The sequence below is a fragment of the Corythoichthys intestinalis genome, chromosome 16, assembly GCF_030265065.1.
Source record: "Corythoichthys intestinalis isolate RoL2023-P3 chromosome 16, ASM3026506v1, whole genome shotgun sequence".
NCBI classification, from domain to species: Eukaryota; Metazoa; Chordata; class Actinopteri; order Syngnathiformes; family Syngnathidae; genus Corythoichthys; species Corythoichthys intestinalis.
In genome coordinates, this window is record NC_080410.1 from 44,356,797 (window position 1) to 44,372,898 (window position 16,102).

Here is a 16,102-nt window from a genome sequence, read left to right on the forward strand (position 1 = left end):
CATTGCTGGCCACTTTAGAAGTCTCTAGTGCTTTCTCTCAAACCATTTTCTAGTGTGTTTTGGGTCATTGTCCTGCTGGAAGACCCATGACCTCTGAGGGAGACCCAGTTTTCTAATACTGGGCCCTAGATTATGCTGCAAAATTAATTGGTATTCTTCAGACTTCATAATGCCATGCACACAGTCAAGCAGTCCAGTGCCAGAGGAAGCAAAGCAATCCCAAAACATCAGGGAACCTTAGCCTTGTTTTTTTCCCCCTGTAAACTCTACGTTGACGCTAAAAAAGCTCTACTTTTGTCTCATCTAACTAGAGAACATTCTTTCAAAACGTTTTTGGCTTTCTCAGGTATGTTTTGGCAAACTTCAGCCTGGCTTTTTTATGTCTCTGGGTCAGAAGTGGGGTCTTCCTAGGTATCCTACCATAGAGTACCTTTTCATTCAGACGCCGACGGATAGTACGGGTTGACACTGTTGTACCCTTGGACAGCAGGACAACTTGAACTTGTTTGGATGTTAGTAGAGGTTCTTTATCCACCATCCCCACAATCTTTTGTTGAAATTTTTCGTCAATTTTTCTTTTCCGTCCACATCTAGGGAGGTTAGCCACAGTGCCATGGGCTTTACACTTATTGATGACACTGCGCACGGTAGACACAGAAACATTCAGGTCTTTGGAGATGGACTTGTAGCCTTGAGATTGCCCATGCTTCCTCACAATTTTGCTTGTCAAGTCCTCAGACAGTTCTTTTGTCTTTCTTTTCTCCATGCTCAGTGTGGTACACACGAGGACACAGGTTGAGTCCACTTTAATCCATTTTAACTGACTGCGAGGGTGATTTAGTTATCGCCACCACGTGTTATGTGCCACAGGTAAATAACAGGTGCTGTTAATTACACAAATTAGAGAAGCATCACATGATTTTTCAAAGGGTGCCAATACTTTTGTCTGGCCCATTTTTGGAGTTTTGTGTTAAATGATGATAATTTTTTTCCCCATTGTCTTTTGTGTTTTTTCATCGCAAGCAAAATAAATGAAGATGTTACTACCAAAGCTTTTGTCATTGCAATCATTTTCTGGGAGAAATTGACCATTATCTGACAGAATTGCAGGGGTGCCAATACTTTTGGCCAGCACTGTATGTAAACTTGACTTTTTAACTATTTGAGAACTGTCTAATGTACATTTCGGGAAAAAGAAATCTCAAAATAGTTCATATTTTTACTAATGAGTGTGCATTTTTCCACAAAAAAATCCCTGAAAATGTTAAATTAATTGTAAGTGACTCACTAGACTGTAAATGTGTTAAAAATACTGATTAGCACTTGATCCATTTAAAATGATGTACAGACAGATGCACAGACGCTCTAAAAAAACAAAGTACAAACTTTATTATTCTTCTCTTTACAAAGGCACGAGCCTCTATGATCCCCCGAAATGCTTCTATTACAAAAAACAAAACCGCTTTTCGATGACAACGGACGAAGGGACAGAGAAACAAGAATAATCAATAAAAAGAAAAAAAAAAAAAGAGAGAAGACAGATGACAAGCTGTATACGGAGCGTTCATCTCCAGTATAGTACTGTAAGTGCTGATGAAACATAACAAGAGCATAACATTAACAAGCATTTCTTGATACATCTCGGGATAAAAAAACGATTACAATTTTCCCAAAGTCTTTTCTTTCTATTAAAGGGTGGTGACGTCGACAACAAGATGGATTTATCTGTCCAGCAGGATTTAAAAAACAAAAACAAAAAAAAGCCACGTGTAAAAGAGGAGTTTGCTGATAGTACAGCTAAAAAACAAGCCGGAATGATATAGTGTGGAATGTTTTTCAAGTGAAGAATTAGAAAGATGGATTGTTTTATTCCCCTCGATTTTATTGTATAGTACTTTCATGTCTTTTTCTTATCATTGACTATATTTGCTTTGTTGTAAATCACTTTGAGGACCTCTGAGGTTTTTGTAAAGGGCTATATAAATTAATTTAAGTGTTGTAATTGGAAATGTACGAAGCCCTCTGGGTGCCAGAGTAGAAAAAAAAAAAAAAAATCATAGCTTTTCTTTACTAACAGTTTACTAAACTGTACCCACAGATTACTAAATGTGGCTACTTATTACTAAACTGTAGCTACAGTTTTCTAATCTGTGCCGATAGATGATAAAACTGTACCAAAATTTACTAATCTTTACCCGCAGTTTACAGATTAAATAAACTGTATTTACAGATTAGTAATCTGCTCTCACAGATTACTAAACTATACCCACAGTTTACTAATCTGTACCCAGTTTACTTATCTGTACCCACTGATTAATAAACCTCAAAGCAGACAAGTGTACCGACGTTTACCAATCTATACCCACAGTTTACTAATCTGTACCTACAGATGACTAAACTGCACCCATAGTTTACTAAACTGTAACCACGGATTACTAAACCTCAAACTATCCAAATTACACACACCATACCCACAGGTTACTGATCTGTACGCACAAATGACTAAACTATACCCACGTTTACTCATATTACCCATATTTTACTGAACTGTACTGAACACAGATAACTAAACCTCAAATTATCCAAATGTACCCCCAGTTTACTATTCTGTACCCACATATTACTAAACCTTAAATTATCCAAATGTACCCACACTGTACCTACAGGATACAAAATTGTATCTACAGATTACTCATCTGTACCCACAAATTACTAAACTTTACCCACAGTTCACTCATGTGTACCCATAGTTTAATAATCTGTACCCACGAATTACGAAACGGTACCCATAGTTGACTAAATTGTACCCATAGTTGACTAAACTGTACCCATAGATTACTAAACTATACCCAGTTTACTCATCTGTACCCACGGATTACTAATCTGTATCCACAGACCACTAAACGGTACCCACAGATTACTGAACTATACCAACAGTTTACAAATATGTACCAACAGATTACTAAACCTCAAAGCCTGCAGATGTACCCAAGCTGTACCCACAATTTACTCATCTGTACTCACAGATTACTAAACCATCCATAGTTTTCTAATCTGTACCCATAGATTACTAAACCTCAAATTATCAAAATATACCCACAGTTTACTCATCTGTACCCACAGATTACTAAACTGTAACCACCATTCACTAATTTATACACACAGATTAGTAATCTGTACCCATAGATTAGTAAACTGTGGGTATAGTTTACTACAGTTTACAGTAAACCTACAGTAAACTGTGGGTATAGTTTACTACAGTTTACTAATATATTACTAATCTGGGGGTATAGATTAGTGAACGGTGGTTACAGTTTAGTAATCCGTGGGTACAGACGAGTAAACTGTGGGTATGTTTTTATAATTTGTGGTTTAGTAATCTATGGGTACAGATTAGAAAACTATTGATAGTTTAGTAATCTGTGGGTAAAATGAGTAAATTGTGGGTACATCTTGGGTACATTTGCAGGCTTTGAGGTTTAGTAATCTGTGGGTACAGACTTGTAAACTGTTGGTATAGTTAAGTAATCTGTGGGTACGGATTAGCCATCTGTGAGTACAGATTAGTAAACTGTGGGTCCAGTGTAGCTACATTTGGATGCTTTGACGTTTAGTAATGTGTGGGTAGAGATTTGTAAACTGTTGGTATAGTTAAGTAATCTGTGGGTACAGTTTAGTGATCTGTGGATTAGTCATTAGTGGGTACAGATTAGTAAACTGTGGGTACAGTGTGGGTACATTTGGATGCTTTGAGGTTTAGTAATCTGTGGATACAGATTTGTAAACTGTTGGTATAGTTTCGTAATCTGTGGATACAGTTTAGTGATCCGTGGATACAGACGAGTAAACTGTGGGTATGTTTTTATAATTTGTGGTTTAGTAATCTATGGGTACAGATTAGAAAACTATTGATAGTTTAGTAATCTGTGGGTAAAATGAGTAAATTGTGGGTACATCTTGGGTACATTTGCAGGCTTTGAGGTTTAGTAATCTGTGGGTACAGACTTGTAAACTGTTGGTATAGTTAAGTAATCTGTGGGTACAGTTTAGTGATCTGTGGATTAGTCATTAGTGGGTACAGATTAGTAAACTGTGGGTACAGTGTGGGTACATTTGGATGCTTTGAGGTTTAGTAATCTGTGGATACAGATTTGTAAACTGTTGGTATAGTTTCGTAATCTGTGGATACAGTTTAGTGATCCGTGGGTACGGATTAGTCATCTGTTGGTACAGATTAGTAAACTGTGGGTATAGTTTGCTACAGATTACTAATCCGATTAGTGAATTGTGGGTACATATTAGTGAGCTGTGGGTACAGTTTAGTGAGCTGTGGGTACGGATTAGTAATCTCACAGTTCACTAATCTTTACCCACATATTACTAAACTGTGGGGAAAAAAATGTTATATTTATTGATGAAACCTGAAAGCGACAGTATTCACTGCTACCCAAAAAAAAAAGTGCATTAGTTACCTTTCAAAACAATTTAATTTACAATTTAATTAACAATTTAGTTTGTCAAGGGCAACCCATGTGCAGCTCCTTGCTGGTTTGGTCTGTTGGCTTTTGGAGTCTCCAGCAAACCAAATTGAGGACTACCGTTTCCGGGTCATAGCTAAACTGTTGGTTCACATTACTAAACTGTGTCAACAGTTTAGTAAACTGTGGGTACAAATTAGTTATGAAAAATACTTTTTCTACCCTGGCAACGGTGCCTAAAGAAAGTTTTGTTGTCAAATTTCATTTCCAAGCATGTTAAGTATTACGTTATTTAATTTCAATAAGGGCGCGTTTGTAATGCCGAATTTGTTCTTTTTGTGAACTTTTGTCAGAGCAATTGCCACAATGGTCCTGCCTCCCATCGCTATTAATCCGCGACACAACACAGACAAACATCACCAGTTACACTTGGCAATTTATGAATACATATTGATAAAATGTTCAATGTTGGAGCAACTCTGGTTAGTCTATCACCATTAATGGGATCCAATTGTTGTGACTTTCAAATTTGGTCAGATTAAGACATTTGATTTTCATTAGCGGCAATCAATTCCACACCTGTGTTCTGGAATAATCTCCAAAGACGTTTGTGGAATTTTCTTATTCAGACGCCAAGCTTCAACCGTTGCCGTGATTATTCTCAGCGTTTATTTTCCGAAACGAGCATTTGTGATTGTACAGTAATCATGTTGCACTGCTATAGACTTCCAGAGTCCGCCGTACAACTAAGCGCAAATCAGGATCTAGGACATTTTCTTAAAAGTCCTTCAAAGGCGTGTTTAGTTAGCTTATGGGTGGAAAATCCCAAAAATGAACGTGGAAAAGGTTTTACCGGGAAGCCAGCCCAGTAATAATGATGAAAAGACAAAAGCGGTAAGAGTACTCCATCCTTCCCTGTCGTAAGGAGGAATTTTCTTTTGGCGGCGCAAAAACAAAACAAAAAACAAAAACAAAGACGTGTAGCTTGAGCGAGTAACATCCAGTATGAGAGTATTTATAAGATCAGTCATGTCAAGTAGCTGCTCTAATAACCTTTCTATAAGTTAAAGAGATATGACCAAGGGGCTTACTATACTGTAAGGAAATGTGTAGAAAAAGAGTGCTTCAATGAGTCTACCAGCCCTGTTTAAAGTCCAATTCCTGTGTTTTGGGATGTGTTAGGGTGTTTGCGTGTGTGTGTGAGGAACTCATGGCAGGGAGCAGTCGTCCGGTTCGTCGCTGTCGGAATGGACGCGCCCGGAGCTGACGATGACCGCCCTCCGCTGTTCCTCCTCACCCCCGCCTTTGCCTTGGGTGCCCTCAATGTGTTGGATGGCCTGTGGGGGAAATAGAACGGGGATGACGTCAGCACCCTCTGGTGGCCAACAACAGTGAATAATTTTGGTCTGTGCTAGACGAAAACCGGATTTTTGAAGGTCTTTTTAAGACTACTTATAAGACAAGACAATATCACGACAGTTTATGGCCAACCTCTCAAAAAAAAAAAAAAAAAAACGCCTTCAGTTTTGATGGAAAACTCAAAAAGAAAAAAAATGTATGTAAACTGGACTTTTGTTAAAGGGAACCTCTGTTTTAAAGTCTTATACAACACTTAGCAAAAAGTATGGAATTACCAGTCTCGGACGAGCACTAACTCACATTTTATCATGTAGAACAAACTCAGATAAAAAGCCTGAAAAAATAATGAATTACCGTATTGGCCCGAATATAAGACAGCCCTGATTTTCAGACGACCCCCTCTTTTTCACGACTCAAGTTTGGAAAAAAAGACTTTTTGAGCACCAAATTAATTTTTATACAGAAAATAATGAACAGTACATATAAAACTAGGGCTGTCAAAATTATCTTGTTAACGGGCGGTAATTAATTTTTTAAATTAATCACGTTAAAATATTTGACGCAATTAACGCACAAATGCCCCGCTCAAACAGATTAAAATGACAGCACAGTAAAATGTGTACTTGTGTTTTTCGGAGTTTTGGCGCCCTCTGCTGGCGCTTGGGAGCTACTGATTTTATAGGCTTCAGCACCCATGAGCATTGTGTAAGTAATTAATGACATCAACAATGGCAGGCTACTAGTTTATTTTTTGATTGAAAATTTTACAAATTTTATTAAAACGAAAACAAGAAGAGGGGTTTTCATATAAAATTTCTATAACTTGTACCAACATTTATCTTTTAAGAACTACAAGTCTTTCTATCCATGGATCGCCTTAACAGAATGTTAATAATGGTAATGCCATCTTGTTGATTTATTGTTATAATAAAGAAATACAGTACTTATGCACCATATGTTAAATGTTTATATCCGTTTTGTGTTTTATCTTTCCATTCCAACAATTTAAAGAAAAATATGGCATATTTTATAGATGGTTTGAATTGCGATTATTTGCGATTAATTATGATTAATTTTTAAGCTGTAATTAACTCGATTAAAAACTTTAATCGTTTGACACCCCTATTATATTTTTATATCAATGGCAATATTTTATATTTTATAAAACAGAATAACTGTGGCTTATTGGAGCCTACAAGTCTAAGTCTCAAGTTCCCTTTAAGAACTACAAGTCTTTCTCTGTGGTTCCCTTCAAAATAAGATAAGTGGCTGTTTTCTCGCGCAACATGGGCAGTCGATCGAGAACCAGGCGAGTTAGTCGAGTCCTGTCGTACATTTTTCAAACCTTGAAAACACGACAGTCAAATCCAAGCATTTTCAAGGAACCTTAAGAACTCTATCAATCTCACCTGAACGATTGTGTCCAGGTTGTGTCGGGACGTGGAGACGGTGTTGATGACTGACGACGGGCCCATGGTGACCACGTTGACATGATGCGACGGTGGCTGGAGAGGGGGCGCGGGAACGATGACTGTGGCGTGGTGCGTGGGTGCGGGAGGGGTAGCCGGCGCGAGTGCCTAGCAGGTGAGACACCCAATTAACATGAATATTATATTCCCATGCATGAAAATGGGTCAGGGGTTAAAAAGGTGAGAAGGGTGTGGAGAAAATATGTTCTAGTAGGGTTGTCCCAAATTACTAATTTTCTCCCGATTAGTCAGCCGACTATTTTTATGATTAGTCGACTAATGAATTAAAAAAAAAAAAAAAAAATTGTTTGTTTTTTACTAATTTAGCAATGAAATTTTTGTTGACAATCATTAATTCATAAAAACGATGGAAAACTTAAATTTCTTATTAAAATACAAATAAAAATGTAAATAACAAAAATTAATCACACAAACAATGAGGTTAAATGTTGACAGCATTTACTAGTGCAAAAGAATGGAATGTAAACAGATTCAGAACACTGACTTCGCCTTTCCAACGTGATTCAAAACAATTCTTTAAAAAAATATCTAGCATTAATATTATAGTATAATACTGTATATAATAGTATTATAATCATTGCCAATCATATTTTTCAAAAAAGGTGTCATTTTAAAGCTATTCTTAGTGTACAATCTGAATTCTGTATTATTATAGTATTTACATATTATAGAATTAATTCTGAAGTACGTATGTAGGATTAACTCCAGAAAACGTTATTTATATGACCCTGACGTGCTTTTATTTTGAAATGTTCACCGGAAGTACGTTCGCTAAACCGCTAACAGCTTCACACTCTGCAAAAAAGCAATTTTCTTCTTTGCTTGTGGTGTCACTAACCAGCGATTTTTAACGGCTGACGTGTCACCTTTGAACTGCAAGTTTGCGTTTTGGAGAAGACTGCCAATGCTTTATAGCAGGCTAAAGTAGGTTGTCTTTTTTCCCCATTAGTCTTAATGTAGCAATGCTAACGTTTACAGTAAAGATGTGCCGATCGATCGGGTCTGATCATGTCATTTTCAAAGTATCGGAATCGGCAAAAAAATATCCCTTTTTAAAATATATATATTTTTTAATTAAATCGTTTTCTAATTGTATTTAACGTTACAGACAAAATGTCTTACACTCATCCAGAGTCTTTAGTTTTAGCTTAAAGTAGGGCTATCAAATTTATCGTGTTAACGGCGGTAATTAATTTTTTTTTAATTAATCACGTTTAACGCAATTAACGCATGCGCTGCACGACCCACTCACGCATTGTCGCGTTCAATCTATGAAGGCGCCGTTTTACCCGTACATAGAGCTAAAAGGCAGCGTAAATCGAGTAGAGTGAATTTTGGCAGTCTTTGGAGCCTGTTTTTAATTGGCTAAAGACTTACAATCCCTCTCTCAACAATTAGAAATATCGTGAGAAGCAATATGGGGAAGAAATGCAGTAATTGATCTTTTTGTTAACATAACACCCTATGTTATTTCCCAACGCAGAGAAGATATATCAATTGGTGCCACTACGCACAGTCATGGTTGCACTTCCCATCATGCATTTGGGCAGAACAGTTAAATGGCTACAGTATCATTTACTGAAAGCTCAACAAATACACTAGATGACAATATTTAGTCACAATATACAAAGTCACATTTATCCTTTAAGAATTACAAGTCTTTCTATCCGTGGATCCCTCTCACAGAAAGAATGTTAATTACGTAAATGCCATCTTGAGGATTTATTGTCATAATAAACAAATACAGAACTTATGTACTGTATGTTGAATGTATATATTCGTCCGAGTTTTATTCATTTTTTTTCTTAATGCATTGCCAAAATGTATATAATCGGGAAAAATTATCGGGAATGATTGGAATTGAATCGGGAGCAAAAAAAAAAAAAAAAGAAATCGGATCGGGAAATATCGGGATCGGCAGATACTCAAACTAAAACGATCGGGAGCAAAAAAACATGATCGGAACAACCCTAATAATAGTATTATAATCATTGCCAATCATATTTTTCAAAAGGGTGTCATTTTAAAGCTATTCTTAGTGTACAATCTGAATTCTGTATTATAGTATTTAAATATTATAGAAATCTGAAGTATTTATGAAGGATTAACTCCAGAAAACGTAATTTATATGACTCCGACGTGCTTTTATTTTGAAATGTTCACCGGAAGTACGTTCGCTAAACCGCTAACAGCTTCACACATTTTCTTCTTTGCTTGTGGTGTCACTCAGATTTTTTTTTCATTTCTTCGTTGGCAAATGCTGTTAACCAGCGATTTTTAATGGTTGAAGTGTCACCTTTGAACTGCAAGTTTGCGTTTTGGAGAAGACTGCCAATGCTTTATAGCAGGCTAAAGTAGGTTGTCTTTTTTTCCCCCATTAATCTCAATGTAGCAATGCTAACGTTTACAGTGTTTAATATACATGTTTCCTTATTTTGTATGTCTCAACTGTAATTCTACGGTGTGTTGATTACCAATAAACATCTATGAAACTCACTGGAGTCTCATATGTAATCTACACGTACGCACAAATGTATGCTTGCAGGCGGTGTTAAAACGCAGCCGTGAAAATTATCGCCCTCATTTTTATTTACCTTGCGACAAATTGACTCATTGCATATCAGGACAGGCTTAGCAACTTCAATAAAACATGTCGTTAGTTACTTAAATGGAATAACGAACCCCTCCCCCCTTCGAAATTTTCCCCTTGGATCTACACAATACACGTAGGTCACCCTTTTTGACTTCAAAACGGCGAATTTCGCCAAAAAGTGTGTGATTTTAATGCCTGTATTCCAATGTATTTTTCTGAAGACACAGCCAATGATGGCGAAAGATGTCCAATCCGTTTGAATTGGAGCTCGAATAATAGATGTTTGTACCCGTGGGCTGTGGGAAGGTGTATGGTCCTTCTCCAGCTGCTTGTGTTGCTGCACACTCGCCAGGTTCTGCTTCACTTTCTCCGGGTACGAGTCAGCGTCCAGGGAGCGCATCTGCAACTAAAGCACACCCGCAGTCGATCCCATGAGTGTGCGAAAGTGAGAGCGTAAAAGTGTAGTTGGTGACAATCACCTGATCTTCCAGCATCATCCTTACGGAGCGTTCCTTCTCCAGCTGCTGCCTCAATTCGATCATCTCCCTCCGCAGGTCCTCCGCCTTCTCGTCCTCCAGGATGTCCGGCGAGCCGATGCCTTCGTCCTTCTCCTCCACGCGCCTCCTCTTCGGGGAGGAGCCGCTCAACTCCTGTGCAGAAGTAGGAAAAGTTTGTTTTTGTACAGAATTGAATTAAGTCAGGGTTTCCCACACTGCTTTATAAGCCTGGCGGCGGGCTGCCATGCTTTTCTTCAGGGCAAGAAAGGAAAGGATAGATTGTAAAAATATTATGACCGCATTTTAACCGTGTCTAGTGACATGTTTGAAAGGGCAACGGCGACCTCTCATGGTCGATATATCAATAACCCAGTCATTGCTATCTGCCATTGCACTGAATTTCTCTTTGTAAAACCTTTTTGTAAGACTCTACATTAGGGATATCCCAGTTGCACCTGATCTTGAGAATCTGCAGATACAGCGTGTCCTAATCCAATACTGAAAAAAAAAAAAAAATGGAAGCGGGGGGGTTGTTTATTTGAACCAGGGGTCCCCAAACTTTTTCCTGTGAGGGCCACATAACTTTTTCCTTCTCTGATGAGGGGCCGGGTCAGTTTGTAACAGAAAAAGTGTGACGATTGCAGAGGTGACTAAATGTAAAAAATTGTTTTTCAGAAAGCCACAATCAAATAACCCTTTCTGAATTCTTCACGGAACAAATTAAAAAAAAAAAAAAAAAAAAATTCATATAATATAATATATAGGGCTGTCAAAATTATCGCGTTAACGGGCGGTCATAAATTTTTTAAATTAATCACGTTAAAATATTTGACACATTTAACGCACATGCCCCGCTCAAACAGATTAAAATGACAGCAGTGTCATGTCCATTTGTTACTTGTGTTTTTTGGTGTTTTGTCACCCTCTGCTGGCGCTTGTGTGCGACTGATTTTATGGGTATTAGCACCATGAGCATTGTGTCATTATTGACATCAACAATGGCGAGCTACTAGTTTATTTTTTGTAAGAAAATGTTACAAATTTTATTAAAACGAAAACATTAAGAGGGGTTTTAATATAAAATTTCTATAACTTGTACTAACATTTATCTTTTAAGAACTACAAGTCTTTCTATCCATGGATCGCTTTAACAGAATGTGAATAATGTTAATGCCATCTTGTTGATTTATTGTTATAATAAAAAAATACAGTACTTATGTACAGTATGTTGAATGTATATATCTGTCTTGTGTCTTATCTTTCCATTCCAACAATAATTTACAAAAAAATATGGCATATTTTATAGATGGTTTGAATTGTGATTAATTACGATTAATTTTTAAGCTGTGATTAACTCGATTAAAACTTTTAATCGCTTGACAGCCCAAAATATAATATAATAACACTATTAATTAAATAGATAATAACCAAGTGACCTTGTCTGGGTTCTTCACAGAAAAAAGCCAGGAAATAAATAACACTATTGGGATTAAAAAAAAAAAAAAATTGTTCAGGGGGCTGGACCAAATGTGTCCGGCCCGCGGGCCGTAGTTTGGGGACCCCTAATTTGAACAAACGTTCCAAACATGTTACAGTACAAGTAGTCCCCGGGTTACGACGTACTCGACTTACGCAATTTCGACTTTAGGACGGTGGAGTCTTGTCCACCATTTTGTCTCCAGTCGTTTTTTTTAGTCGCATAAACAGTACCTTATTGTTTCTCAGATAATCTTTTTTTTTTTTGTTACTTTACTTTATTAACATGACTTGTACTGTCCTCACTAAATGTGAAGTTGTTCAGCTTTACAGACAGCAAACAAGGCAATTGTGCTTTTGTGATTTTTCATTTTTACTTCCTTCACTTTTGACAATTTGTAAAGCTGAAACACATATAGTGTATCACAAAGTGAGTACACTCCTCACATTTCTGCAGATATTTAAGTATATCTTCTCGTGGGACAACACTAACAAAATGAAACTAACACAATGAAAAGCAGTCTGTGTGACGCTTATATAATAGAATTTATTTTCCCCTCAAAATGACTCAAAATATAGCCATTAATATCGAAACCCCTGGCAACAAAAGTGAGTACACCCCATAGAATTTACGTACATCCCTAAATGTCCATATTGAGTACTGCTTGTCATTTTTCCTCCAAAATGACTTGTGACTCATTACAGGAGTGCTGCCAGCATTACTGCAGAGATTGAAGAGGTGGGGGGTCAGCCTATTAGTGCTCAGACCATACGCCGCACTCTACATCAAATTAGTGTGCATGGCTGTCACCCAAGGAGGAAACCTCTTCAGAAGACAGTACACAAGAAAGCCAGCAAACAGTTTGCTGAAGACAATGTCAACAAAGCACATGGATTACTGGAACAATGTCCTATGGTCTGATGAGACAGGTGGGCTTTTAGAAAATTTCAGTGGTTTTGAAACAGTGACGTTTTCATACCACGGTAAACCTTGAAACCAGTAACCGGCACATGCCAATTCAAACAAGGCCTGTTTGAACTGTTTTTTTTTTTTTGTTTATTAATACTTGGACTAGAAAAATCAACCCCTAATTTCACAAAAATTGTTTGGAGTGTATAGGGTTGAGTACCAAATGTCAGCTCCACTGGTGACGAAGAAAAGCAGCAAGAGTGAGGGTGAGAGGCTGTACGAGCATGAAGCAGATTTTTTAAAAATTAAAAACGCGATCCTTTCCACCCGACTCCGTTCCACTGGAAAATGGCGTGATCTGCCCGATTTCCGATCACGTGATCGGATCATCCCTACCAAAAACAGCCAACTTCAGGGTCTTTTTTTGAGCCGCTTTTACAATTATTATGACGGCTCTGCTTCGTAAAGCATACCTAAACAAACTTTAGGCTGCAAACCATAAAGTGAAAGTTTCTGAGGTGAGAGTTCATTCCTAAATCATTCACAACATATAAGCCTGTCGCAATATGCAATAATTCCATTTATCGCACGGTAAATAAAAATGAAGGCGGTCATTTTTACGCTGCAATTTATCGCTCGCATGCAAGTGTGTGCGCGTGTGCTGCTGACGTGCTGTTAAAAGTTCAGCTTCCTTGTTACCAACAACGCAAAATGCATTTTCGTTCTGGGTCCGGCAAAAAATAGCGCCGGAGCCAATCTGTTCCCATTATATCCCATTGTTCAACATATACCAGCTGCGTCAGTGCTCCGGATTGACTGCGGACGATCTCTGGCGTTCCGGAGCCCGCCGGATTGTTTAGACTTTTTTTTTTTTTTTCTGCCGGAGACGCATCCGTCAAAATGGTGTACTATTATGTTTGTTTTTCTGGCAAGGATATCAAACACACGACGTGCTGACAACTTTGTTTTTTATTAACACACGGCGCTAATAACACTTCCTCAACCCGTGGCTCTCGGCAGGCTGTGTGTGTAAAGACACTGCCTCTCTCGCTGCCGCGTCACATGAACAAAATAACGTCACCGTTGCGTGCGCTTCATGGTGCCTCGGAAAACATCCAATCACAATATTACACATGGAACGCCATAGCAGAAGCTATTAGGGGAAAAGTTTTCATTTGCCTAAATGCTTAAGTTATTAAGTGCAATTTAATTTTTTTCTTGGAAAAAAGACATTTTATTTATGTTTCTGTGCAGTATTAATATTGTTGTCTTTTACTTTAAAGAGGTATGGTCTATTGTTTTTAGTGGTGATATCTTAAAAAGTATTTTTGAATTTAAGAGTAAACATTTATCACGTTTAAATGAGTGTACTTGATCTATTAATATATAGTGTATTCTCACTGTGTTATTGTAAATTGGTTAAAAAAATTGGGCGGGGGGGGCGCAATAATTTATGAGATAAATTATCGCACACTAAAATTTGATATCGCGACAGGCCTAACAACATATATCAAATACAGAATTTGGACAAGCATCTAATTCAGATGAAACGATCAACCAATTTGGAGCTTTTGCGCCTCCTTACCTGTATGATTCTCTTGAGTTGGCTGTTCTGCTGCAGTAGTCGCGTCTTCTCCTGCTCTAGTGTAAAAATGTACTCGGCCGTCTGCTGCAAGATGGCGGCCTGACAAAAGACATTTGGGTTGAAGCGTCCGAAAACAGAAAATTGACTAAATACGAAGCGACGCAGTCACCTTGCTGAGCTTTTCGCCATCGCTGTGCGGGATGAGCGTCTTCAGCGACTGGAAGCCGGCGTTGATGCTCTGCATGCGCCGCCGCTCGTTGCTGTTGGCGATCTCGCGGCGGATTCGCCTCTCTTGGTCACGTGCCGTTTCAGGGGTCAGAGGAATGTTGGCAAGACTGAGGATCGATAAGGAAGCACACAGGGTGAACGTTAAGACCATTTGAGGAATAGGTTGTCTTATCGTTTGGACCAAACTTGGCTAAAAATCCTCAGCATGTGGTTGCGGTACATACCATATTGACCTGAACCTTGTTTAGAACTCCCATTAGGATACACTTAAATTTTCATATGAGGTGTTTGACAATATCATACATTATAATAAACCTTTAATCTGGCAAATAAACTCGAAGAAAGCAAACCATATGCCATTATTTTGCTAAGCAAACTTCCTCTCCAATATCATCTGTACATAGCTCTGTATTTTTGGGGGTTTGTCTCTGTCCAGGCGCTTATCTGCACTACCTCAGCCACCTCAACGCAAACACCGGGAACAATTGTACGCTCACACGGCGGTGGCACATCCAACACAAGCATTCGATGCCCAGAGATTACGGCTAAGTGTATCAAAGGTCCTAGTATTCGAAAACAAGCTAAAAACAAAGGTATTTTCATTCGTAACACGTTGACATTACTTTGACTGTTCTTATACTGTACAGTCATTTGAAAACATTAGGACTCCCTATTAAAGTCCTATTAAGTCCATATCTATAAAGAATTCAGGGATTTAAGCATTTATTCACTAGAGTATTCACTGGAAAAGCTGTTTATATCTGGCGGCCGCTAATTTCCCAACTGACTAGCCTCATAGTTCGCAACATTTACGTAAAAGAAATGCTACCGGCACGTTTTTTTTTTTTTTTTTTTTGCTTTTAACAAAGAACCAAGACTGTTTTACGTCCATATCTATAAAGAATTAAGGGATTTAAGCATTTATTCACAAGAAAATTCTCAACGGAAAAAGCTCTGTTTACATATGGCTGCCGTTAATCTCCTGACTAGCCTAAAAGTTCGAAATATTTGCATAAATACTACCAGCAGTTTTTTTTTGTTTTTAACCAAGAATCGAGACAGTTTTACATTTATAGTAAGAATTCAGGGATTTAAGCATTTATTCACAAGAATTTTCAACGGAAAAAAGCTCATTGTGTTTTCACTCGGTCAGCTTTGACGGACATAGGCCCCCTATTAATCGGCCCTGCGCCCTGTCAATACATTATGAAGTCTATGGAAACTATTATTAATGTTTTGAGTTTTTTTTTTTTTTTTTTTTTAAACTTTTACAGATGAAAACATTTCTAGTAAACTGGCACTACAATGAGACGAAAACAAAACAAAAACTCGACAAAAGACAAACACGTTTTCAGATGGCTAAAACATAAGACCAAAAAGTATTATTGTCCAAAAAAGACGAAATTGACAAGGGCCATCAAAAACAAAACTCCCTAAATTTAAATCACTAAAATTTCACCGCTGCTTTCTATCAGAATGTACAGTA

At 37.8% G+C, this 16,102-nt stretch overlaps 1 protein-coding gene across 5 annotated transcripts in view; it reads right to left on the reverse strand.

The window, feature by feature from the left end:
- Nucleotides 1-3,057: 3,057 nt before the first annotated feature.
- tfap4 (transcription factor AP-4 (activating enhancer binding protein 4)) overlaps nt 3,058-16,102 on the reverse strand; it is a 93,455-nt gene continuing 80,410 nt past the window's right edge. For 4 of the 5 annotated variants that reach the window (XM_057860781.1, XM_057860780.1, XM_057860779.1 and 1 more), the window contains exons 2-7: nt 14,558-14,723; nt 14,389-14,487; nt 10,400-10,570; nt 10,210-10,326; nt 7,247-7,414; nt 3,058-5,815 (exon numbers count right to left, since the gene is read on the reverse strand). In XM_057860781.1, coding sequence (XP_057716764.1) covers nt 5,687-5,815; nt 7,247-7,414; nt 10,210-10,326; nt 10,400-10,570; nt 14,389-14,487; nt 14,558-14,632 — 759 coding nt within the window. In that variant the 5' untranslated portion in view covers nt 14,633-14,723 and the 3' untranslated portion in view covers nt 3,058-5,686. Of the gene's footprint in view, nt 5,816-7,246; nt 7,415-10,209; nt 10,327-10,399; nt 10,571-14,388; nt 14,488-14,557; nt 14,724-14,840; nt 16,098-16,102 lie in introns of those variants that run through there. The other variant, XM_057860782.1, reaches the window with a different exon arrangement.